Source organism: Opisthorchis viverrini (genome assembly GCF_000715545.1).
Source record: "Opisthorchis viverrini unplaced genomic scaffold opera_v5_33, whole genome shotgun sequence".
NCBI classification, from domain to species: Eukaryota; Metazoa; Platyhelminthes; class Trematoda; order Opisthorchiida; family Opisthorchiidae; genus Opisthorchis; species Opisthorchis viverrini.
The window spans coordinates 2,327,277-2,352,409 of NW_008751689.1; the positions used below are offsets into that span (position 1 = coordinate 2,327,277).

A 25,133-nucleotide genomic window follows, 5' to 3' on the forward strand; every position below is an offset into this window, starting at 1 on the left:
GCCGTGTGTGCGTTTGTGCGACGATAAATTGGACGTGAGCTGTCAAGTCCGACAAACTTCGTTGTGTCTGAGACTGCGCACTCCGGAGAAATAACTACACATGTTATGCACACGCGCACGCATTGGTGACTCACGAAATAAAGTGCGGCTTAAGGTTAGGTTTTTCGTTGGTGAGTTTTTTGGCCCTAATGAGATGTTCCCCTCCATTTTCCATTTTGGGAAAAAGGATTTCCCAGCATGATTCCAGTTGACTTGACCGATATTGATGGCCCAGTTGGAACCATCGCTGTCTCTGGTGAAATCACGTTTTCTAGCTTCCGTCGATCGTCGTCGGGGTAACTGTTTGAAAGGCATGCCTGGTCACCAACTTGGGTATATTTGGGAATTGGGATTTTTTTCCTGTTCGGCGCTGCACTTTATCCACCGCGATATTCAGACCAACTAAAAATTAAAGTAAAGAAATGGTGTTGCCAAAATCGAGTTGAACTTTAATTGTGAACGCTACATGTACATGTTTCCGTTTTGAGCTGTACTTTTGCCTAATCCAGCGATGAATTTTTCTTTCCCGAGCACAACTTATGTATTATGAGGGGTATTGAAGCCCTGTTGATAGGTGTATTGCCAAACTAAAATTGCAATGAATTTCCGTCTATAAAACGCTGAAAAATTGTTGCAATAGAACAATGTGATCATCTACATAGTGTTTGTCGACCAAAATTGGATAGTTCACTGTGAAGGTCACTCTCTTAGACCGATGAGCCCAGATAGGCAGAAAGCGGTCGTTAACCGCCGAAGGGTTTTCGTCAATCCTAAACGTGATGCTATATCAGAGGTCAAATTTAAGAATGATTCATTAGTTTAGCCACACTAGTGATTTTGCAGGATACTATGCAAGTCGTGATCATTCAACTTAAAGTAATAAACTATCTTGATTCACATTCATCATGCCCCCGAAATCTGCTAATGACCTCGAGACGCTGCGGTAAAAGTAAGGGTTTGTATGCCAAAAGCTCAGATGAACGATCTCACCCTATCCATCTGAAGAAAAGCGCACTGGATTACTCTGCCGATTTAACCACATCCTACTCTATGAAATCAGACTTAGTTTCATAGGTGCACACCTATCCCTCCATGAATTCGAAGCATCCTTGCTTTACGTAGAACGGCATTTCGTTTGCCTCAGCAACAGCTAGATGATGTTAATTACGAGAAGACGATAAATATGGTGTACTAAAGCAAACCCGATTAGTACGACGCTTTTGATGCGTGAACTCATCCAAGGTCAAAATCATGACAGTGAGGACCCACTTAATGATAGGAAAATTCCCACTGGAGTCTACAACCAATTCTTCTGAAAATTGTCCATTCATGCTGGACCATTACAGTACAGACTAGTGCTGATGACGAGAGACTTCAAACCCTCCGAATCAGTTGGTTACCTGAGTTAGATCTTTTATCTGTAACAAGCCCCCTTTATAAATTTATTACTAGAATTTGCCATCTTAAGTATCTACTCTTAAAATAGGAATTATACGCTCAGAATATCAACGGCAATTTTTGTTTCATCTTCTCCAGCTGCATGCTGCTAGCGACTGTGAGGCTGAACAAGAAAACATTGAGCAATATCTTTACACTGACATAAGTAACATCTCGGGGCGAGCACGATTCCAACTTTCATGGTGATTATATACCCATTTTTGGATACAAAGTTCAGTCGAATGCTAATTAGCCTTCGGATGTGTTATATCTGCTGATTCGCTGTATCTGACTGTCGACCCGCTCCACTGCCTAGTGCCGGAAAGAAGACTCACAGAAGGGAACGCAATAGCCATATTCCGAACAAGCGACTGCTAGAGAGTGAGTGCGCGCGAGTGCGAAAGTACAACGGTCCCAAGCTAGTTATTGGAGGATCACTGTCTAACTTGGTCCAATGCTGAAGCACGCGGTCTGGCTTTGGTACGAGGCTGCGACGCGGAGGCGTTGTCTGTTTGGTCAGCATCTAGCGGAGCTGAGGGTCTCAGTAGATTCCGGGCATTCAGTGGTTGCTTTCAGGAATCTGACCTTTCTGATAGGATGCTGTGAACTTCTACATCCTACTGTATCTGTGACCACGGTCTCTACCAAAACGTTGGTCTCGTCGTGTAAATGTTGGACTAATCTAGCAATGATCGTTGCACCTCAGACTGGGAGCAATCGGCGGCATTACTCAGGCATGTTTTTAAGCAACCTTCGAAATCATTCCATGGGATGATGTAAACACTGTCGCATTAGACGAATTTAGGTACACGATAGGACAGTTCATTATACTATGAAAAGACAAAATCCAAACTTGAGACGTTCGATCAGTGTTGGCGACTTGCGCAGACGCGCAGAAGCCCGAAAATTGGAACTTGTATGATTTTTGCTATCTGTCGCTCCCACCGTTTTGCGAGCAATAGAAAAGGTCGGTTGGAACGGAGGTACATGTCAGTCTATCTAAACGCGCTATGGCTAGTTTCACGTCCGAATGAATGACCCCGAAATTTAAACATTTTTAAAAATACAAGGAAAAGTATATTTGATTTTTTAGAATCGCGGCTGCGACACACTGTTATTTGCGTACCCAAAATGCTGTCTAAGCACACACGCGATTTCTGATAAGTACCAGGTATAATTGTCCTAAAACCTGCAGACAACTGGTGCAAAATTTAACCTAAAGAGTTTCTTCGATGTCCTCAGAATGGCTACTTATCCGACGGTTGAGTGTATTCTACGTGTATTTCTCTTATCGGTATCTTCCTATGTAACAAGCGCATTAGTCTTAGCGCCAAATAGCCAGTTTGCTGACCGCCGATCTGGGGTTTGTAATGCCCGCAGAAAAGCTTGAATGGATTAGTTTCACGGACCAGTAAACGACAAACTTAGCCGGTTCAGGTGCAAAACAAGTCACCGGCTCAAGTGTTTTAAAACATTTGATGGCAGCATTGCAAATGTTACAGTAAGAAATCGCTTCTTCACAAAAGCGATCCTACTGCAATGTACAATGAACGTCAATAGTTTATGCATTTTTCAGTCCAATTTTCATCGGGAAATTCAAGTTTTAACATTGCTAAAGAATCTTCTGTTGGATTTTTCTATTTCACCACCAGTCTTAGTCGTGTTCCGGATCACGATATCATAAATAGTAATGTTCTTCCGTGACAAGTTGAATAGAGGGCGGAATTAAATAATAATAATAATAATAATAATAGTACAACTGGTCAGGATTTCCACGTGACACAGTAGACTGTAATAATGCAAGCTCATTCAGAACATCACTAGACAAAGCCATGCAGGGATTGCAAAATTCACAAACGATTACCATATCTTGAAGCGAATCTTCAGACCACTACTGCTCCGTAAAATCCGAAAAGTATCGTCACTAATTTACTGTTCATTTTTTCCCGCTTGAACGAGTGTGGCGTTGTTGTGACTTGAAAAATTTTTCAGAACCCCTCAAGTACCTCGAGTACTGTGGTCAAACAGTGAGGAAAGCTCAACCTCTTGAGTATTCGATAGATTCAAGCAAAGTTTCATTACAGGGAAATAAACATTTCATCCTAATTTTTGAAACGCAGTTAGTTAAGGTCCATTCAGCTGTAATCTCGGTGAACAAAATAATTCGATTTTTCTTGATAATTATCGTTTAAAACGTGCAAAGTGTGACCTATCTCTGTCGTACAAAACAATTTGCGTGGGTAGCGAGGAATGCAGAATTTCGACAGGTGAGGAAAGATGTGGGATAGGGCATTGCTTGCATTAAGTTAGAGAAACGGGGACCGGCTTTCTCCAGCAAGAAATTTTGGGAAATGTGAGTGTCTTCTGGTTTGTTTTCAGTTCATCGTCGAAGTTATTGGGAAATCCGTTGAGTATTTTTGGGTTCTTTGAGTTTCGACTCTAAAACGGAAAGCCACGAAAGTCACTGTACCTACCTTTGTGAACAAGGTCTATGTACCAAGTGTATACAGGCTGTTACTACTAAAAACATTTAACCTTAGGAATGTTACCTGTCAGTGCTGGTCAAATAATGTGATGGAATATCGGTGAAAGGAAGAAAGCCTCCGCTGCGGAGTTACTTATTAGAAAATCTCAACTGACCAGTTACAGACGATTGGACAGGGAAGCAAAACTCCCATATGCATCTTGTTTACAAAAACTGAACATCCATCTTCTATTGAACGCGTCTTCCTGAACTTCCCTGGCTATTAATTGACTGTTGCTCAAATCCAAGCAAATGCTACAAAACGACTCCAAAAATTCCGCAATAGATCTCCCGTCTCAAGGGACGCAATGCAAATTTACAAGCAGAAAACATACTACTCGCATGCCCCCCGTCAGTAGCATCACCGCCACATTGGTAGCTAGGATACACTTATTTGTTGTTAGTCTGACCTTCTAGCTTGGCACACACCCAGATGCCTATTGATGATGTCTCCTCGATTGGTTCCGGAACTTTTGGATGTTCGATGGCGAATGGACCATAACTTCTATTGGAAAAAGAACTGAGCATTATTAACACACGATTCTTTGGAAATTTGCATCATGGTTTATGATGTAATCTGCCTCAAATTCTCCAAGGTGTTTTGGTGCAAGAAGACATTACAGAAAATAGGCTAGTTGACAAACAAAGCATATTGAACGGTTTCTAGAACGTGACAAAAATGGGAACCGTTCGTTAGTCAGAAAAACCTAAGTAGATGCGGAATTATTGGATGTGTAACAACCATAAATGCGCCCATCTTAGAAGAGGCCCATCAATCGGGAGCCGGCCTACAGCCCAACAAACGGGATCAAAAGACCATTCATAATTGCAACTCACTCCACACTTGCACACACGCAAAAACAAACAAGCACAAACTCAGTGCCTACACATCAGAGCACCACGGCAACCACCAAGTTGCTACGCGCCGAAGGTGTCACCTGGTTTGGTGACGAAATGTTTGGTCAGCGAACAGAATACCAAACTTTTGGATAGTTTGCTTTATGAAAATACACTGCAACATCTCAAATATCGTACCAACTGAAATATGAGAAGGTCTTTGTGCAGCACACTCAGATGAGAAATTTAGTTGTCTCTCGTGAAAGTCAAAATGACATGCAAATGAGAGTATTTGTCAAAATCTGTCCAATTTGGGATGACGGAATCTCGGGACAATATTGCTGGGTTCGTTGTTTTCGTGAGCTTGTTGATTTCAGCTTCCAATATCAGTCAACGTCTGATTTTGGTCCTGATCACGCTCCGTTCTATTCAAGCTCCGGCAGTCATTGCTAACCAACACAGTCTGTTGTGCTTTCGCTGATGGCTCATATTTTCTCAACCAGTTGCGAGTGTCTGTGATCATTCACTTGACAATGCATCGACCGTATCGTCAACCAAGTGCTGGTTTATGGTTCTTACATTTCAGAAGGACTTTGCTCCGTAAGCATTCACACAGGGACTTTAGTTGCTCTGAAGGCATGCCGGCAGGCGAAGTCCTCCCACCGACGAGTTTGCCTGAGAATCGCGCACCCGAATTCGTTTGTTCTCATGGGGAATGTTAGTAGCTCAGTTTGCGCAGATATCCGTTGTTCTGTACGTTCACCTCGGCTATTTGGTAACAGGCATGATCTGGTTTCAATACACAAAGATCAAGAAGGATACAAATCCAACCTAGAAAGCGAATAGGTCTTTGAACGCGGAAGTGCATGACAACCAAGGGAGTTCTTGGAAGCGTTGGACTCTGCCACAAATTCGTTCAACCGGCTAATAGCAATAGAGCCAGTCTACATACCATTGCAAACAAAGACGCACCGAATTAATCGGACAACGCAAAGGCAACTGACTGATCAACCCCTGAAGTAATGGGCCTACGCTGAGTTTTGAATTATCTAATATAGCTACGGCAACACTAGTCGTTACCGCTAACTGGGCCGACGTAGCTCTCCGAATGTAGGTTCCCTTTAGACCCCTACGACTATTGAATAAGAAACCATAAGCTTATTGCATGGTATCTAAGCTAACTCGATTCCCAGTGTTATGATTCTCCGCCACGCATTAACCCTTATGCTGGAAGAAAGCGCACGTTTGGTTGACTCCGCATAGTTACCAAAACCCAATCGACTGCTCTTTCACTGACGGATTGCTGCACGACTTAATGTCTGGCAACGTTTTTAGCATCAGTGCATTGAAAAGTACAGTGAGTAAATATTTTTAGAGATAGGCCAACAAAGTGACAGCAACTCCGCCCTTGGAAGTGTTTTGGGACGCGTCTTACATAGATGAAGATATCAAGCTTCCCGGTGGCGATTTCAGGTTGACCTTGGGGAGAGTAACAAGTTAGAAGATTCGTCTCAAGCAGTCGTATTTTAAAAGCCCAGTGGTTGAAAAGCGCGACTTACTTCATAACGGGCTGTTCAGAAATAGAAAATATACTTTTCTTTTAGGAGTGTACAACAGAAACCGACAAATATATCTATTTTATGAAAAGCCTTCTCTGAGGAAAAAGGAAGTTCTGGACATAGAGACAGTGGTTCTTCTACGTTTCGCTGAGGAGACGTACAAAAGACTCTTACGATAACTTGTTCGACAAAGTAGGAGTTCAGTGTCATGGACGACTGTAAAAAATGCAATATTGTTCCAACTCCTGGTCTCGATGCAGAGTGTTGATGAGTCTTATGTTCGATCATTACAACCCCAGACAATGGAAAAAGTGGCAAATGTCGTTCAATCCTGTGCTCCTACACTACCGCCGGTTCGACCTTCATTCTGTGAACTCATATACAGAAAATTTCCTCAGGGATGGCGACTTTGCTGCTTCTAGTAGCAATAATTTGAAGCTAGGTAGGCTCATTAGGTGGGAGGGGTTGATATGAGTAGTCTTACTGTTGGCATATACATGGTCATTCAGCATAGTGGTCCTGCTCATAAAAATACCGATTTCAGTTGCTCTTATTGCGTCAGCATTCATCTTCGCTTAATATTACCACTCCAAGGCAAATTTATGTCACCCTTCCTCATCTTAACCCTACTGAGCGTAGCTCATGAACGCAAAATGCTGTCCAGAAAAACCGAAATGAGGCTGAAAGAGACTAAACAGCTCAAACGGAACTGACAAAATTTTCCGTTAGACTCCCTCAGCTTCTGAATAAAATTCCCTGTTGAGGGAAAAACAACTCAAACAACTCGATAGGGCTGTGTACCATCTAACCCATCAAAATAGAAAAGTGGGCAAATTGGACATGAACCGAGTAGTTACAGCGCCTGCTCACTCCCGCCCAGCTAAAAATGCCAACACTCTTTTGAAGCACCAAACTCAGACCTACTCGTTAAAACGGGGCACTGCTATATACAACGCCTCCCTGAGACAACCGGTTTCGTCTTCTTGATAAAAAACTCACTGGTACCTCAATGTTACGAAAATGCGAATATTTGTCGATAGAACAAACATAATGAAGTTAGGAACAACATGTACGTGCCAAACTTATCCAAGTTATTGGGCACGAGGGAATCGAACGTACAATAATACTTGAAGGACGTGAGTTGCCCGTTGACAGTCAAAAGGAATTCAAGCAAATGAGCAACTCGGTGTTTGCTGTGAAATATTCGAATAACACGCAAATGGGGTCTAAGGAACCCATTGGTTTGCGAACTAAACGTGCATAAGTGAAACAAAAATGTTAATTGATCAAGAATAATCAATCACTCTGTGTGACACTTGCACACCGAAATCATCACAAAATTGAACGGATTGACAAGTCACGGCAACTCCAACATACATATCGTGGTGCGATGAAGGCCACTGATCCACATACCAGTAGTCGCATCATCATTACTATGCTAATACACAGTACAGTTTGTATGTATCCAGCGGAGTTCATATTCCAGTTTTTTCTCAAACCAGGATCACTTTGAAAACGAAACCCTTAAACACCCTATTGATCGTTTAGTTTGGATTTCCGTTATTCGAGCCCGACCACCAAGACAGATGTGTTCTGCTTCAGACTTTCCCATTTGCTGATGGCACTTCAGTACATGCGATGATCCACTGAAGCCTGATGGGCGTTGGGGTGTTGAGTGCCTTTAGTCTCACGAACCCATTATCAGTGACTCACGCTTACAAGCAACAAAACCGCCATATAGGGCGCTCAGTACGCTAGCCTTTGTAGGATGAATGGAAGCTGCGGCTGGTCGGATAAATGCCAAGTAGCCATAACCAGACTGCAGTGATTCACTGGTACATCAACCAGTCATCGTCAAGGTGATTTGGTGGCTCTCACGGTCAATTTGGCATTGTACGGCACAACAACAAAGCTGTCTAAAGCGAAATATCATCCTTACTAGCGATTTTGATGGAAATTGAACCACATGTTACAGGCTAGCTTTTGTGCAAAGTCCCGGAAGCTCAAGCGGTGAAGTAAAGGTAGAAAAGCTTATAGAGGCTCGGCTGAAGCAACATGCCACTGGGAACACTTGTGTTCAAATATTAATGCATTAAATGTTTCGTAACTTCTGACTGCATGAGTGTGCTTCACACTTATTTACTGCGAACGAAAGTGTACCGTTGTCATAATTTACAATTGTTTACCACTGCTAATGACCTGCTAACTAGACTTGGTTACAAGGCTGTTGCCCAGAGGAAGCCTGAAGAAGCCATTACAATTTCATTGTGCACCAGTGAAATGGAAACTAGTCATGCTGTCGTTCCATGATGACGTGAACAAAAACACGTGTTGTCACTTTCCAAGGTTGTTTCCTTCACCCTCAGTTCACTGACCGTATTGTGACAGTTCGAATCGCCTGTGCCTAAGCTTGATGTTTTTTTCAACGAAATTTAGAAATTGTGCAGATTTGCCCACTCTCTACCAACTCCGTTTTTCACTGTGCAAACTCTGGCTGCTGTTTCTGCCCTTGTTGTAACAATTCTGAAAACGCAAGTCCTGGCGCCACCGGTGCAAACTGTGGCGTGGGACCAGGACCGAAATTCTGAGACTGCATTTTAACAGACTACAGATGATATCCGAATGGTGTACCATCATCACTCAACTAAGAACCGACTGAGATCACCGATCGATAATGTGACAAGGACAATTTTCGGTTAGCACTTGAAGATTTAAGTTCTCGTGATTATCAGGGTAGGTCTGAAACGGTTAACCAGGTTTGTGTTGTACTTACAATACACGGGGACTGAAAACGATTGATCTAGCAGATGTTTTTGAAAATCCCTGTGGCGGTCTTGGGAAAATCTGTGATCTGAATGCGTTTGGTGGGCTTGTAAGTAGCCACAATGAGAGGATAGCACAAGCTTTTAAAATGGTAGGGGAACTGTGGCTACTAAACCTGGTTTTCTAATCGAGATTTAGCTGATCTTGGCGTTACGCTTAGGCAGTTGTTGGCAATGTTGGTACACCTAGGAAACTTGAGGACATCATGAATGTAAGGAAGACTGCCCCTTAGTTAGTGATAACAACGCACAGCTTCATTCTGAGCACTCTGTGGGGCCGGTCGTAGGATTTTAGTTGGACATCCGCATCGAAATAATAACTGACAATCATTCTGCATTGAACACTTCCTTGAACTCTGTCTCGATTGGTCCGTTGTTTGCATTTTATCGGCGGCCAATTTGTTTCTTACGATCAGCTCTGGTAGCAATTAGGCTAAATATGGATCATATTTGACCCCAAGTCCAAAAGAAGAATTCATTTTGCAAAATATTCGAGATAAATTTATAACTGTGACAAAATTAGCGCCACTGTTCTGCGTGACTGAATAAATCTACTAATTAGAGTGCCGGCTAAACACTATTTTGGTCACACGGTTAGAGTGAACTTACCATATCATCTACAACGGCCTTTTATATTCAGTGTCCACCACAGTGAACAACTGGAAGCACGTGGTGAACATGTTATGTATGGGTCGTCGAGCCTTGAGTCACTGAGCAGATTCTTTCGGGTTCGCTCCCTCTTCGAACAAATCGTAGTGTTCATGAGAGTGGTGGCCCTTATCCTCACCGTCGTCATCTTTGAAATAATGCCGCCATGTCCCCACGGCCTAAAGAGGCCTTGGGCAGGAATTGAGTAGGAAACATGAATGAAACAGCTATTGAAGTCCGTAATTCAGCTGCCAGATCTGGTATGCTTTCCGAGTGATTCTTATCTTCAAATATGATGGACGGAATGGCCAACCTTGCAAACTGAAGTTGTTACGGATGTTGCCATATCTCGCCCCTTTTCTCCCCTGAGTTTATTCAGTATTTTATGAGGATGCCTATATCCGGATGGCCACCAGATATGTGTGAGCTGTGTTAAAATGCACAAGCCATTGAGAACACTATCGAGAAACTGTGCCATACGGAAAAGCTATTACGAGCAAGACGACTTTAAGCAGTACTCCAAATACAACCTCCGCTACGAATGGTGATAACGGGATGACCTAATGGCCAAGCTGGCCGATTTGTTCTCCAGAACTGACGTTTACCAGTTTGGTTAGACAACGAGCAAAACAGCAGTTTGTAAGAATCAGTTAGGAGCATTACGCGTCTTAATTCATTAGACGTGAGTTTTAGAAGAACGTATTCGATGGGACTTTACCGTTTACTCCAATCATTCCTCAGTGTGAGAACCCACGTGTATAGGTTCATGGCGTACCAAGCAGTTAAAATAGGCATTTAGAAGCATCCAGAAACGACAGGGGACTGCCAGTCATCAGAGCCGAGACAAACGATTGTCACGAATTAATAACTGCTTTTCCATGAGGCTAGTTCACACAACTTTGTCAGTATTATCTTGGCACTAACACGCAAAATATTCGGCCGAATGGTATAAACCCGGGAGATTTACTGGGTTTGATTAAGTGAGCTGTGTTCGAATGTTCTACACTGGATAGTGGTGAATTGCATGGCAACTGTTTCCATAATGGGCTGATCAATTACTTTGGGAAAGAGAATGTCACCGCATCCGGAAGTGGGGAGACCGGCTCCTTGGGATAGGTCTTCCTGAGACATAAGTGCTAAGAAAGACTAAAGGGTTCAAGGTTGCACTACCATATAAGCTAAGCTCAGAGTGATCATCACTTTTTGTCTAGTAAAGACTTGATTGATAGTGATGATGATGATGATAAGAAGTAGAAGATAACTGGCATTCACAGGAAGATTATCTTATTTTTGGTGAGAGTCACACAGGCTTACTACTGAAATGGCTCGTTGTAAGTAGCTACTCTGCGACAGGAACAGTTTATGAACTCTTTATATGTATCTGCCTTATTGAGGAAGTGGGTATTTTTACTCTATTGAATAAAGTTTATCTTCAGGTCCGTTTGCAAGACGCGGGTGAAACTACTTGCAACTAAGAACAAGTTTTTTTCGGAAACTACTGCAGGTGAATGTATCGTCCAGGCATCTGTGGGGTAAGACAACCGACCGACCTAAAGCACTGTTTTACTCGTACTCGCAAGAGGCGATTAAGTTCAAATGTACACTGTTTGAGGTGCAAAAATGTAAACTGAAGTTTTCCTCCGAATAAAAAATTGGGATGTTTAAAAACACAGGGCTTTTGAAGTACGCCCTTTCCAGTAGTATCGTAAGGTTCAAGACAGGTCCATGAATAAACACCTTCAAATGTCTATGTACTTTATTACCGAGGAATAAAGGGTGTTTTATTTCACAACCGGCTGTTCGGTTTTGAACTCACATTACGTTAGTTGTAATAGCAGTTCACCAAAGACCTGCTCAATAGTTCTAAAATGGTTCATACATGTAAGGTTGAAAATTTAGTTCCAGTGTACTCATGTCAGAATTAAATTTCGGCATCCAAGTAGAGATAATTATAATGACAATCATCCTTGGTGGGAGGGTATGCATCCGGGAAAGTTATATACTTTCCAATGAAATACTAGGGTTTTAGTAACAAAGTGGGCAGACGAGTTATTGGTTCGGTGTGCCTGAAGGATTAAGAGTGACCAACCTGAAAACACAAACAAATGTTGTGACCGAAACGATGACTGATTTCTGGTGGAATCTATGAACTCTATCTTCTTCTTCAAACAAGTTTTCTTGCAATTTTACTGCACCCTTTACAACGCTAAATAGCTTTCAGGACTTGAGTTTCTTCGGTCGGTGTGGATACCCTCTTCAAGTCGATTGATGTGTGAAGTCCATCTTTCCTAATAACAGCCAAGTTAGTATTGATCAAACCAGCATATGTACATCGATTCCTATATGATTAAGATAAACTGCTCCATTACCCTACAATTAATTGCTACCCTGTTCACATCAATGACAAAGAAATGTACCCGCTGGTGCTTAAAACAACGACAGCATGCAGTGTGATGAGTTTTGAACGCTGATTTTCTGGTATAATTTCGGTACTTACCTCAAAAAATGGTCAGCAAATGTCTTACACATACGTTTTCGAGTCTGACTGAATACGCAGGGATTGGTAATACTATAAAGGGAGATGCTTTTTTTAAGAAGAACTCTAAATGGGACAATGAGAACCGTCCAGTCAGCCAATGGGACTGACAGTTCTAATGCAAACATGTCGGTTCCAATAAAGCTACAAACGAAATATTCACTCGTCTATACAAACCACTTGCTTGATTTCGTTTGCAGGCGATAGACATCTGGTTTTTCAATTTGTAAGTATAACATGGGTGTCTTAACCAGAAAGCTAGCTCTAACACAAACTACTGAAGGCTCCTATAGTTTCCTGCAATATCCTTTTATGAATAGCATTGATTATCAGCTACCTAAGCAAGCTTCTCTTGACTAATGGGAATGGACTAGGCTCATAACCGAATACTCCCTGATGTTCAAGCAATACGGTCAAACTTAACGACTCGCAAGTGGTACAAAATAAAACAGAGACCTGGAAATTCCAAACCAACCAATGTTCATTTCAAAGAATGAACAAAATCTTAATTCGAGTTCACCTCACTGTCATTTGAATGGTCCTTCTTCTTCTGTCCTTTAAAAGTTATTCTGGTGAGTCCACACCAGAGTTGAGAAGCACTAGACTCCCGTTTGCACTCATTTAAGCTCATCAGTTGTGCATATGCTTAGCCGTCCGGGGCTTCATCTTCGGACATCCGGCATTCGAGATGAGCCTGTTTCTGCCACACCACCAGCACACGCTGGATGGACCTGAATTACCACAGCTAAACAGGCGACGGTGCTCACATTTAAGCGATGTTATTGGTTTGCCCGGCTCCTCGAATGATGACCCAAAAACTGCCTTGGTTTTGTCATCGATTGACTCAAAAGTCAGGACTTCTCAATAGGGTAGTGCCACGGACGCTTGAAACCCGCTTGACTACTTTTGATTATTTGTGATGTGAAAGTGAAGTCTACAAACCTCGCATCCACCGCAATCCCAGCAGAGCCAAGGATACTCATCGAGCGGAACTTAGGTCCAGTGTTTCTCTACTTTAGTATGGAAGTACCAAAATAACGGGACAGGAAAGGAACTGTTCAAACGGGAGTGATATAAATACGAATGCTACAAGTCTCGCAACCACCTACAACTACAGGGTCTGGGTGGTCGATGCATGTTGCTGATGAGGACCTAGTTCAAGCAGCACACTCACCTTGCGTATGACATTATCAAAAATCTACTATCTGATGAGGCGACCGTATGGTGGGGACGAAGTCATCCCTTAGATAGAGTTACTCAGAAGAAGGCTTTCAAAGTGAACCAGTCTTCTGACTCACATTCAATTGAACTGGTTACATTGTATGAATTGTTGTGATACTTCTAAATAACAAACCAGTGGTTGACATTCATGTGACGTTTTATCTACTGGCTGTCCTGGCTCTTAGGCGTATATGGCGTCATAAACGAAAGAGTACAAAACCTGCGTGACTCTGAACTAAAATACTTCAAGTGCTTTATTCAATGTTTGCCGCTGGACAACTTACCACTGGCTTAGTGAGTCTCGTTTGACAGATTTAGGAAAGGTTTGAGTTCTTGGAACTCCGGATGTTTTTTGGTAAAAATAAGACGCCAAACTTCCTGGAGTTTGCAGCAAAGTTTTTGGTCCTGAATAACAGCTTTCAGTGTAAACCAAAACAGGGTGTAAAGCTGGACCAGTCCATGTAATCAAACCACCAAGCGCTCTACAGCTGTTTCACCGTTGCTTGAGATGGCTCCCAATACATAAATCACAGTCACGTGAAAGATCACGCATAACGCCCACGCTATACCTTAGTAACAGCTTGAGTACTTGGACCCTTTCAACATCAGCGTGCTGTATTCTAGTTGATTTCTTGCATACACAATTCTTGTCTGAATAGTGAACACTTCTGAAATTGTATCCGGGTATGGCAACTCCATTTGTGACCGCCCGAGAGCAAAAAACAAAGCTTATAAATCCTAAGTGCCTTTCTAAAGGCACTTGGTGCATTACGGTTGTGATGATAAGACATGTATGTTTACTTCATTTGCCATCATTTCATACAGCTCAGAATTCACTCTTCCCATGGAAAAATTAGGGTTGTACCACAGTATCGTTATGCAAACCGGATCGTGGTCAGCTTTGGACTTTCCGGAAACTGAGTCACTCGAATTATGGGCATTCTGACAACTCTAGTAGTCATTCTTTTGAAGATTAAGACGAGGATCTAGAAGTTGACTGTCTTCATTAAAAAAAACAGTACATTATATGCTAGAGAGTGCTACCAAGCTGAATCTGAGAGGAGGTATGGACAAAGTTAGGAAATATTTCGCAAAAACACACTGCTTGAGGGACCGTGGAGTGGGTAAATGAAGAGGAAGGTTGAGGATGATTTGGACAGACCGCGTGGAAGGCCCGACACCCATGCAGAAGTACATCTTTACTGATGGTAAGTATCTGCGGTCCCGAGTTGTGTTCAGGTGGTCCATGGTCAATTTGCGCAAGCATGCTGAAGTTTAGCTGGCTCAAAAGACAAGTACTGACCGGTCAATGGAGGGTTTCACAAGCGCTATCTGTAGATTCGCTGTCTATACAGACTCAGCTGACAGATGGCTGGTTGCCCAAAATGACCGATTTTGGACATCCTTGAAAAATTACAACTGTCACCCCAACTCATCAATATGTCAAATGCCCACTTGATGAATCAAAAGAAACTTTGGTGCCTCTTTAGCTGGCGCACCCTTCTGGTAGGAAATTTCACACAATATTACGGTCGTGTAGTGCCTCCGAAACCCTGAGGCACAGTCTACTAGTCCAAAACAACTGCAAACCGGAAGCTGCATTTTTTTCTGGCCAAGCAGCAATCATAATTTACTCCCAATGAACTTCTATAGCAGGGGACATCCTGGATGAACGAGTACAATTTTGATGTAGACATAATAATCCATCCTGTTTCCCTCAAAATGAGATTTTACCGATATGGCCCACCGAAGCAACGTACTTACCTCTCTCTTCGCAGGATTCGTGAAATTAGAATCAAGTCATCTTGAAGGAGATGACTAGTCAGCGCTTCTTCCTCAACTGTCAACTGCTCGTCACATTATTTAAAGCACAAAAGCAAGTTGATTACTTATGTCTGGGTCTTCTTTGCATATCTACTTGGTCGGTATTAACTGTTCAACATCACCTCACTGAATGTCAACCATTTCGGACTGACACTGTGGGATAAGGTTCTAGGGTCAAACCCATGATCCGTGTTTTGCGATCGATGAGCAGGATTTTCGAGTTTCAATGTTTTGTCCCTAAATGTGTCGCAAACAGACTGCTCTCAGTAGTGCGGTTGGGGAGGTAAAACCGAAGATTTACATCAAAACCCGCATTCTTAAAATGCCAATTTAGATTGATCGAAAGAGACAATGGTTTCAGATTTTCCAAAAGGATCGTTGTTACGACAGAGTTGTATCGATCGCTGAGTTTCTAACTCTTACATAGCACCTGATCAAGTCCGCAAGCCTTTTATCCCATTCTTCAGACAGGTAAACTTTGTGCGGCTCACCACCTCTTGATTCGAAGTTTTTGAGATAACATTGCGTAAATATATCCAAACAAAGCAGCACTTTTGCTGTTTACTTCGTCATTCTCCGCCTTCCTTTACCTGAATGTTCAGAAACTGTCTTCGCGAAGTTACTTATAGGAATAAACTATACTTCTCGGAAAATGAAAAAAGCCCTGTCGGTGTCTTCCTAAATGTTTCTGTTAAAACACACATACACGTACCAGTGTGTATCTGCTGTCACGAACCATATCTCTCCCTCAGTAACACGAAAAATGAAAGTTTTGTTCGCGAGACAAAACTTCGGGGTACTTTTCAAACACATTAAGAGCATTCGGACACAACCCTAGTCAGATAACTTTTGCACCTTAGTTGATGTTTTTAACGTTAAATCACCTAGTGACGCTTTCGGTCTGGAAAAACCGTAGATGCACTGCATGAGTTTTTTTAATTTTCGCAAACATTTCCACACATTTCAAAGGTACTAAGTAGTAAGATAAATGTGAGAGATGGACGAGTTTTTACTTACCCCCAGACAATACCCTCAGATTGAACGAGGCTTCCAGAAGACGTTATCCCAAGTGTTGACTAATCAAAACAAAAAACTGGTTGTAGAAGAGCGTTATCACCCACCGTTACTTGGTCCAAGATCCACTGGGAAATCCACACCCTTTGCAAGTAAAACCTCGTGAAGAACTAAGGCAAACAGAAAAGGAGTTGGTCAGGGATCCATTCTGTCCACCGGATGGTCGTTTAATAGTTCAAAACCAACTGCGAAGCTCTTTTATATTGTCGAATAAAGCAGTATCATTGACTCGCATGTATTTTGGACCGGTTACAAACAAGTTCACAGGAAGTCTGCTCTATGGATGTTACCTCTATACTCACGAATGTAGGTTCAATCAGAGTATATTTTTATCACAGCAAACTTTAACTTAACATGTGAACTTTAAGGATTTATAAATTGAGTGGTATTCACCTGTTTTGAAAATGTTCCCCTTGAATTTGAAGGTGGGAGGCATAACCAAAGCGACAGCAGGGTAGTGAGCAACCAACCAAAATCTTTGCTAGCAGATGATCAACTGACGGCTTTCCGATGACATTTTCAATGCAAGCCGCAAGTATTTTGTACTTTGCAACCACTGTATTCTTTGGCAGGATGAATTGGCTCCACCTGCGGCTGCCATCCACGAACGGCGGTCAGCGGCAAGCTCCACACAAGTCGGTATCCAGCGCCGATTCCGCAACGAATTTCGTATGCTAGGTTGAGACAAAATCATTCTGACCTAAAGTAACTACACCAGTTCATTTCCTCGGCAGCTTTTCGGGAGGACAGCGTCACGCCAGTTGTAAAGAAAGAGCTCTGTAAAGCTTGCCTTCGGGTTTTCGGGCGAATTTGTGAACCATTAAGTTTGCCACTGTTGTACCAGTTGCCTGAGACGTGGGGTGCCGAAGTAGCATTTCCTAACCACGGTGAATATTTTCCCGAGTCGCTGAATCCTCAGGACGCACCATTAACAGAAATGGTCAAATCCTTGAGCGTGTTGATGTCTTAAAAATCAAAGCGACCAAGTTTCACGGCTGCATGTTGCGAATGAACAGATTTCTGTTTGGAATGCGCGAAGCTTTGCATGGAAGCTAACTTTGCTTCCCCTCTGTAGGGTCGTCGTAATTTGTATAGAGACGTATCTTGATGTTTTGATGCGATCAGTCCTCCCTTGAGCTTCTCCGTTAATTGATGGTAGGATCAAAATATAGAAATACATTGATTCATTCTATTTCACCTCTTATGCGTTAGGCCAACCGGGAAGTATAAGGAGAAAATTTGCCTTGTGTTGTCTTCTGACATCAAATTCCAGAATCCTCAGTATATTCTGAGGTAGGTCTCTTAGGAAACGAGTGAATTTCTGCTTTATTTTTAATTCTATGAAATTCTCTGGTGGCGTTGGTTCTAATGGCATGAGGGCGTGAGACTAAGTAATGAGTGATATAATCTGGCCCACGTTTCAATGAATATTACCCTAGGGGAGTTGGTCATGTCTCAATTCTTAACCGGCAATGGCAAGAAGATGAATCGATTCCAGCTATCTAGTCAAAAACAATCAATTCTGGAATGCAAAACCCATGATGATAGTTCTCCTCCCTCATTCTCGATGACCTTTCTGTCGCCTCGCGGATCACACTTGGTTGTGCAAAGTTCAGAGTTGTCTCCTCGAACAAAAGCAGAGTGACGCTACGGATGATAGTCGTGTTATATCCGCTCGATATTTTATGACGATGTTTTTCAGCCTTTAAAATCCTGTGAATAATTTGTGCTCGGATATTTTAGTATCACTTAAGTTGGAGAGTGGAGAATTCAGGTTTTTTATATAATTCTGTTTCAGGAGTCTCAAACAGTACTTTCAAACGCTCAGTATACCCAAACTCAAGTAAACAGAGCGGGAATGACAGTTGTACAGTTTTTTGCAATGGCCTTATGCGTAGCCTGTTTATCCGCACCAATATCCTTTGCACCTTACGAAGAAAAAATCTTCCATACGACTGCAGCATTAGCTGGTTATTCTGAGAAGACTATTACTGCCCACGGTGAGTTCATTCTTAACGTGAATTTACTCATTCAACGAGAAAACCGAAGTTTTAAGCAATGTGCAGTTTAGAGAGGATTGTTCAGCTGCCACTACAAGTCACAAACCACGAGAGTTAGTCTGTCACATATATATCCACCCGTCTAGCTGATGCTGGCCCCGGCAACGAGGGCAATTCACCTCTGAAGCGAAACTACTGTTACACCTGACGTGGTCGTCTTGTATGTTGTATACCGGTGTAGTTGCGGTAGGATTCACTCGACAAACTGAGGCGAAAACAACTCATAACATCTGCCTTGCCTTTCGAGTTGTATGACAGATGAATAACGGAAACCCGAACCTCATCTATCTCGTCTATTGCAGAGTGCATTCTAACGGTAGGTCACGGACTTAACCTGTGAAGGACGTTCAGAATTCCTGTTCACAATATCAGAACAATAACCAAGCATTCAGTACGGCAGCGGTGATCAGTCCGTGCCGGTTGACCTTAGGAGCTGTTCTACTGATTTAAAACTAGTCACGATTATTTTCACACCTGACTGGCTTCTTTCCACCGTTTCACTGTTATTTATGCTGTGAACAGTGTTCATGTGTTTTATTTAGGTATCTTCTCGATTAGTTACGATCGACAGCGCCCAATCGACTGAGGTTCTGTGATGAATTTTAAATTTTCTTGAATCTTCTTTGCTCAACAGTTATAGTGTGAGCCGGCGGACAGGTTTTTTTTTCAAATTAAGCGCTTCCATCTTCCAACTGGCAAGTCAGCCTATTGAACTAAAGAGAATTCATAAATTTTTGGCAAGATATTTTGATCTTGTGATTTTCGCGCTAACCGTCAAAACATCAAGTCAAAAGATTCCAAGAAAAGTATGCAAGAAGAACTATGTATGTCGACCGACAATACACTTTGATATGAACTTCCAAGGAAGTCGGTATTTGGGTGGCATCTAACTCCTGCACATTTATACAAGCAACTTAATTGACCTTCCGAGCACAAAAACTTCATTTTTTTGCTTTCTTAGAAGCTTTTGTTTAAGCAGGCATGTTCATCGTCATTTTTTAATCCACCTAGCCTACAAAAGGAGCAGCTGAAATATCTATCGAAGAATGAAGAGGGCTTATGGAGGGATGTAATAGGATTCCATGAACAAGCAAACTGATTCAATATCCTGTATGTTCTCTCAGGATTCTATGAAAACTGGTCGCCTGGCAGTGTTTTGAGGTTCAAGCTTCTTGGTTGAGTAATCATATATCTTTAGAAGTGCAGAGTTTGCGGTCAAGGAATTCGCAGTATGTCCGGAATACCTTCGCTTACTATGGTTCTCGTGTTACTGCCCAGTAACCTAGGGCAATGTGCCAACTTTCATCCATTAAAGCATGTTTGTCACATGTGCAAAACAACACAATTGTAAACCATCAGTGGGCATTCAACTGAGTTCACCTGATGTCTGCCTGTGAGGTTATGGGACAGTGAAACTCTTCGGTCAAAAGCTTCCGAAAGCACATTTCACTGTATCCGACGTCATTTAGATGTTCTCAGGGGGACTGGCTTTTGTGACACTATTGGAGTAGAATAATAAGAAAAGACAAAGTAAACGCGGTATCGGGTTTGTGGTTGCAGATCACGTTAATAAGAGAACAATGGATCAACCGAACTGCACCAAGCTTAAAGTGGTGGCCATCCGATTCCGACTATCAGCGTCCTTCTCCCTACAGTGTTGCACCCCGATGAGAAAGAAAATAAATTTTAGGACCAACTACCGGACCCCCTTCAGCTCTACATCTCTAACCAACTTTCTCTTCTTGCTGGGCGATTTTCGTCCTCGGTTTGACAAGCACCGCGAAACTTGGAAGATGATAGTGAGTCGATTTCGAATCGGATCAATAAACGGTAACGACGGAAAATTACCAACAACGTATACAGCATTCGATATCGCAGTAAAAAAATACGTGGTTTAGTGTGGAACGTTTATCGCCTGCCACACGGGCTCATCCAGAAAGTGGACACCTAATCGATTGTGGAATTTTGTGACGTACGGATGTACGGATAAGGTACGGATTACAAAAGTGATGCCTGGAGCTGAACGCCATGGTGATCCGCGTGCTAAAGTACACGTGGCACTTGGAAAACTGCCACGTCGTGGGTCAGAAGGAAATTCATTCAAACTTGGTCTAAGGAATTTGAGGAACCAAAGGCTGCATTGAATTTTCACGAAGCCCCTCAAAGAGCTAAAGAATGACCAGTGAGACAGAATAAAAACATATTTCCAGGCAACAACGGAAAAGATGTTGGTTTGAAGAGAATGACCCATGGATATTCATCTTGACTAAAAAATTTTGCGCTCGACGAAACACTCCACTATCCGACATACAAACGGGATCCAATAGCTTCAGCTGACAAAAGACAGACAATCCGGTGGAAAACCTAATTAACTCAAAAAAAACTTCTGTCAGCTTGAGATTGTACCCTTTCAGCAGTACTCAACCGGCCAGATCCGTGCTACATACTCCACCTGCTTAGACATAAAAGAAAGACCTAATTAACCACCTTGCCTACACAACTGCTGATGGCCATAAGCCAATTGCAAAGTGGGTAGCAGCGGATCTGGACGGCTTGCACGCGGGACTGTTCAAACGAGGAGGACCGATAGTATGAAGCAAACTTCTCAGCCCGACAGGCAGAATTTGGTAGAAAAGGACCTTTTGCAAGAGTTAAAAGCTACAACGAGGGTTCGCCTGTGTAAATGGAAAAGAAATCGGTAGAGGACGAAAAACTACCACTGAATCAGTCACCTATATACAACAGGCAAGTATACAGCTCGTATCCTGCTCAATCGATTAGCCGTGGGCGTTCTAAAGAAAGACGTTCCTAAAGGGTGATGTGAAGTTCTAGGAGGTCCAAGTAGGATTGATTTAATTCTTGACGCAGGACAAGTCAAAGAGAAATTTCCTGAAAGCAATCAACCACTCTATTGATCATTTTTTGACTTCAAAGTTTTCAACTCACTCATAAGAGAAGCACCATGCACCCTCCTATGAAAGCTTAGCTGTCCAAACGCGTTTGTCACCCTCATCGAGACCTTTCTCACTGGGTGGAATACCCAGCTGTGGGTTCGTGGAACTTCATCGAAAGATTACCTAATCAATGCAAAACGAGCTCTGTTGATTCGGTCACTTGAGATGAACGGCGTGCAAAATCCACTCGTCTTCAGTCAACTAATGACGAAGTTTAAAACGTGGGATAACACAAATACTGAGACTAGGCCAGCCTTCGTGTAAATCTGAGAACCTTCAACGTCCATTTTAGATCACGCCTGTCGCGTCTAATTTGGGTTCAAATAGAACATAAGGGAACTGCACCTGATAAGCCCGGACAAAACCGAGGAGTCTTCAGCAATCTCATATCAACTGATTTTCATCAAGGAAAAAGGGTGTGAGTTTTCGGAAATCATGCCAGCTGAAATATGTGGTGGCATTTTTGCAGTATATTCGACTGAAGAGGGACTTCGTACACGAGAGGTTCGCCAATGATATAGTTGAGTCTTGCCTCAAAAATAAATTATTGTGCAAATGATTGTATTTCGAGAGAAATCATATGGTTTCCTCCCCTTCGTATTAATCTTTCCAAGGGCTTAGCAATGAGTCCATTGTACAATATCAAAGAACCATCCTGTGTCTCCCACCGGGGTGATTTAAAATGGCTGAACGGCGTGACTTAACATGATCAAATTACCATTCAAAGAGACACGTGGCTAGCAGAGCAATTTTTTAATGATTCAATGTTAATTTTGCCGACTTTTAGCCTCCTCTGCATATCATTATGTGATTCCCTGTAGTAACATGTTTCGTTGACCTGACAAACCGATTCGCTCTCCAGGACGATCGAGTGTCTATAAACATCAGCAATATTTGACCTGGAGCTTTCTAGAACCCCATACCAGAATACCAGAATTTCCCCAAAATAATAGTCCGTAGGTTGTGTTCAGATTCGTAAATTAGAAGTCTACTGCGTTGATTCGAAAACAAATTCGAGTTTGAGTCGAACGGTCTGGGAAAGAGCACGCGAAATGTGTTGCTGTCATGAGGATAAATTAAGGTCAGCAAAGTGGGTTAAAAAATAAGAAATAGAACAAGTGAAGCCATGGTGTAGGTGCGGAAGATGTTTTTCTAAGCGAAGAAACAAACAGTTGAGCGCAAGATATCTTGGTGCAAACGCATTTCCTTTCTGTTCTCTTTTTGTAGTTGACTATGATAAGCTATTGGAAAAGGGAACCAAGGGTAAAATTAAACGATTCGTTTCTCTCAAACTCTACAAACTCTACAAATATATTTCTCGAAAGTCTCTTCAATAATACATGTCGATCTTGTTTCGTTGTCGAACGATTTTGCCAGTAGTCTTCCGAATCAGCAGTGGTTTAAGGGTCGATCGTTTGGCGTTCTGCGGTGATCTCTTTTGAGTAGGATGGGTTGTCACGTAAGCAGACATTTTTTCTCGTCACATGGTAAGGTTTTAAATATTGATCCAGCATTTCTGACAGATTCAAACAGTTGTTTGGTGTTCTAGTTGGACTTCGAACTTGTTTCGCTGTGTGTAGTCTATACACATTAGTGGTCAAAAGACGCACATGTACTGCCCACCGTTGGTAGGCATATAAAACTGAGCAACATGTGCGCATGGGGATGTCACTCAATGCACTCAACTTGTTCAATGAGGTTCGTGTGCTAATCACTCGCCCCGTACAACTTGGACTTTTACATCTCAAACCTCGAGACGTACCGAAGCGTCTTGTTCACATGCTTCAATCAGTTGATTCTGAATCAAGTCGATAAGGTCCGCGTGTCTTTTATTTTCCAACACATTCTACTCAAGGGTTTTCGGTACCCGTGTCCTGTAATATGCACAGTCATCAGCTCACCAGCGACTTCAGTCTTATATGTAATACGAACAATATTTATTGACCAGTGGTCCCTAAGCTTGCTTGAAGAATCGCAAAATACCGGTTTGGGCTCTGTTTTACAGATCGCGGTTTTCTGGTCAACGCCTTAAAGATTTAGTACCTGTATGTTAGGTTTCGTTTTAACGGCACGGCAGTAAATCGAGTTAAAAAGTTCAGTTGATATATGTGACAGAATCACCTCTCAGAGATCCTTGGTCCCAAGTGTAACTTTTGTCCGCTACAGGAATAAATGATGGAGTAAATGTCCAAATTTTCAAATTTAAATGCAAACCGATTTCCTATACCTGCAGTTGGTTTACTGCATTTTATAATAGTAGAGTTACCATGACCACTTCAACGGCTGGTGTCCCACAACGTCGTCATCAAGTAGTTGGAGGTTCAACTTCAATCACTAAGACTGCAAATGGAGACAACAATCAAGGCTTCGGTTACGTTCGACGGGTTGATGGATACTTCGGAGCTATTGTGCTTGGACCGAAAAGGTAGGACGTCGAGCAGACGGACAGAGGCCCGTTAGATTCAGGTCACTTTCAAAAGAGAGTCAGTTAAAGCACCTTTTCTTTAATCAATTGGGACCGATTGGGAAGTCATCGTTTCAGAGAGGTTTGGTGAACAATCGGTGGATTTATTGCTGGGCAACGTTTCGCTCTTGACACAAAAGCTTCGTCAGGCCAAGTGAGTAAGTACGTAGGTTGATTGGGTTTTAAGGCAGTCATCCCCACCAACCAACAAACCGGAACATCAGACTGAACACCCAACACTGATCAAGTCACCATTCATAAGGAATCTCACGGATTGGTTCCCTGACTGCCTTCGCCACGATTTTTTCCGCTTTCATTCATAAACACTGTCTTTCATGAATTATTTCCTCTCTGGATCAACAGGTCATTTTTCTCCCAGAATTTTTGGAGAAACGCTACTGTACAACTGCCGAACCTCGGAAGCACTTCTTCAAGTAACATCGCGTTTCACAGGGGATTTTAATCAGTTTTGTGTTCAGTGTGAATTTTGGAGCATGTTGTAACTTCATTAAAGAAGTTCCGACAGCTGTCTAAAGTTGTATCAGCAAACTTACTTTTTTATCAAAGTTTTTTTCATTAGCTCCCATACAGATTTGTAGCCTTTGGTGCTCTTTTCACTGCGCAATGGCCCAAAGTGCCGTCTTACCATTTAATTGGCCTCCATCCAGTTTCTTTTTTGTATGTTTTTTTGGTCTCAACAATTTAGTCTCCGGACGTCATGCAAAGTTACAAACCGTATGCCAAGAACTCGCACACACGGAGCGCCAAAACCCATTCGGAGCTTCTGTCGTGACCTGGACAAATAAGCTGAGTATGGTGGGATTCGGATAGGTTAGTTGACGAATAAATGATCTATCAGTACCGAGAGAAAGTAATCACACACCATTTGTCAGTTTGTCAATAGGCCTCGACAGATTTCATTTGACCGTGAGATCTTGTCCTTTCGGGCCATCGAACTGATCTCATAGGGCTTTGCCCCGACCTAAAGCTGCACTGATCTCAGCTTTGCCCCGACCTAAAGCTGCCACCTTGACGTGTTGGTCGGGTTTCAGTACTGCAATGATCCCGCGGGCTACACTGGCTGGCTGTTCGTTCCACAAGGTGCAACCATGCCAGGAGTGCCAAAGGGGAGCA

At 42.5% G+C, this 25,133-nt stretch overlaps 2 protein-coding genes across 2 annotated transcripts in view; both read left to right on the forward strand.

Annotated features, from left to right (window-relative positions):
• T265_02643 (hypothetical protein) overlaps positions 1-22,872 on the forward strand; it is a gene marked incomplete at both ends in the record, with an annotated part of 33,577 nt that extends 10,705 nt beyond the window's left edge. The window contains 2 exons of the mRNA XM_009166941.1: positions 18,320-18,521; positions 22,763-22,872. Coding sequence (XP_009165205.1) covers positions 18,320-18,521; positions 22,763-22,872 — 312 coding nt within the window. The remainder of the gene's footprint in view (positions 1-18,319; positions 18,522-22,762) is intronic.
• Positions 22,873-23,802: 930 nt separating this feature from the next.
• T265_02645 (hypothetical protein) overlaps positions 23,803-25,133 on the forward strand; it is a gene marked incomplete at both ends in the record, with an annotated part of 14,376 nt that continues 13,045 nt past the window's right edge. The window contains one exon of the mRNA XM_009166943.1: positions 23,803-23,960. Coding sequence (XP_009165207.1) covers positions 23,803-23,960 — 158 coding nt within the window. The remainder of the gene's footprint in view (positions 23,961-25,133) is intronic.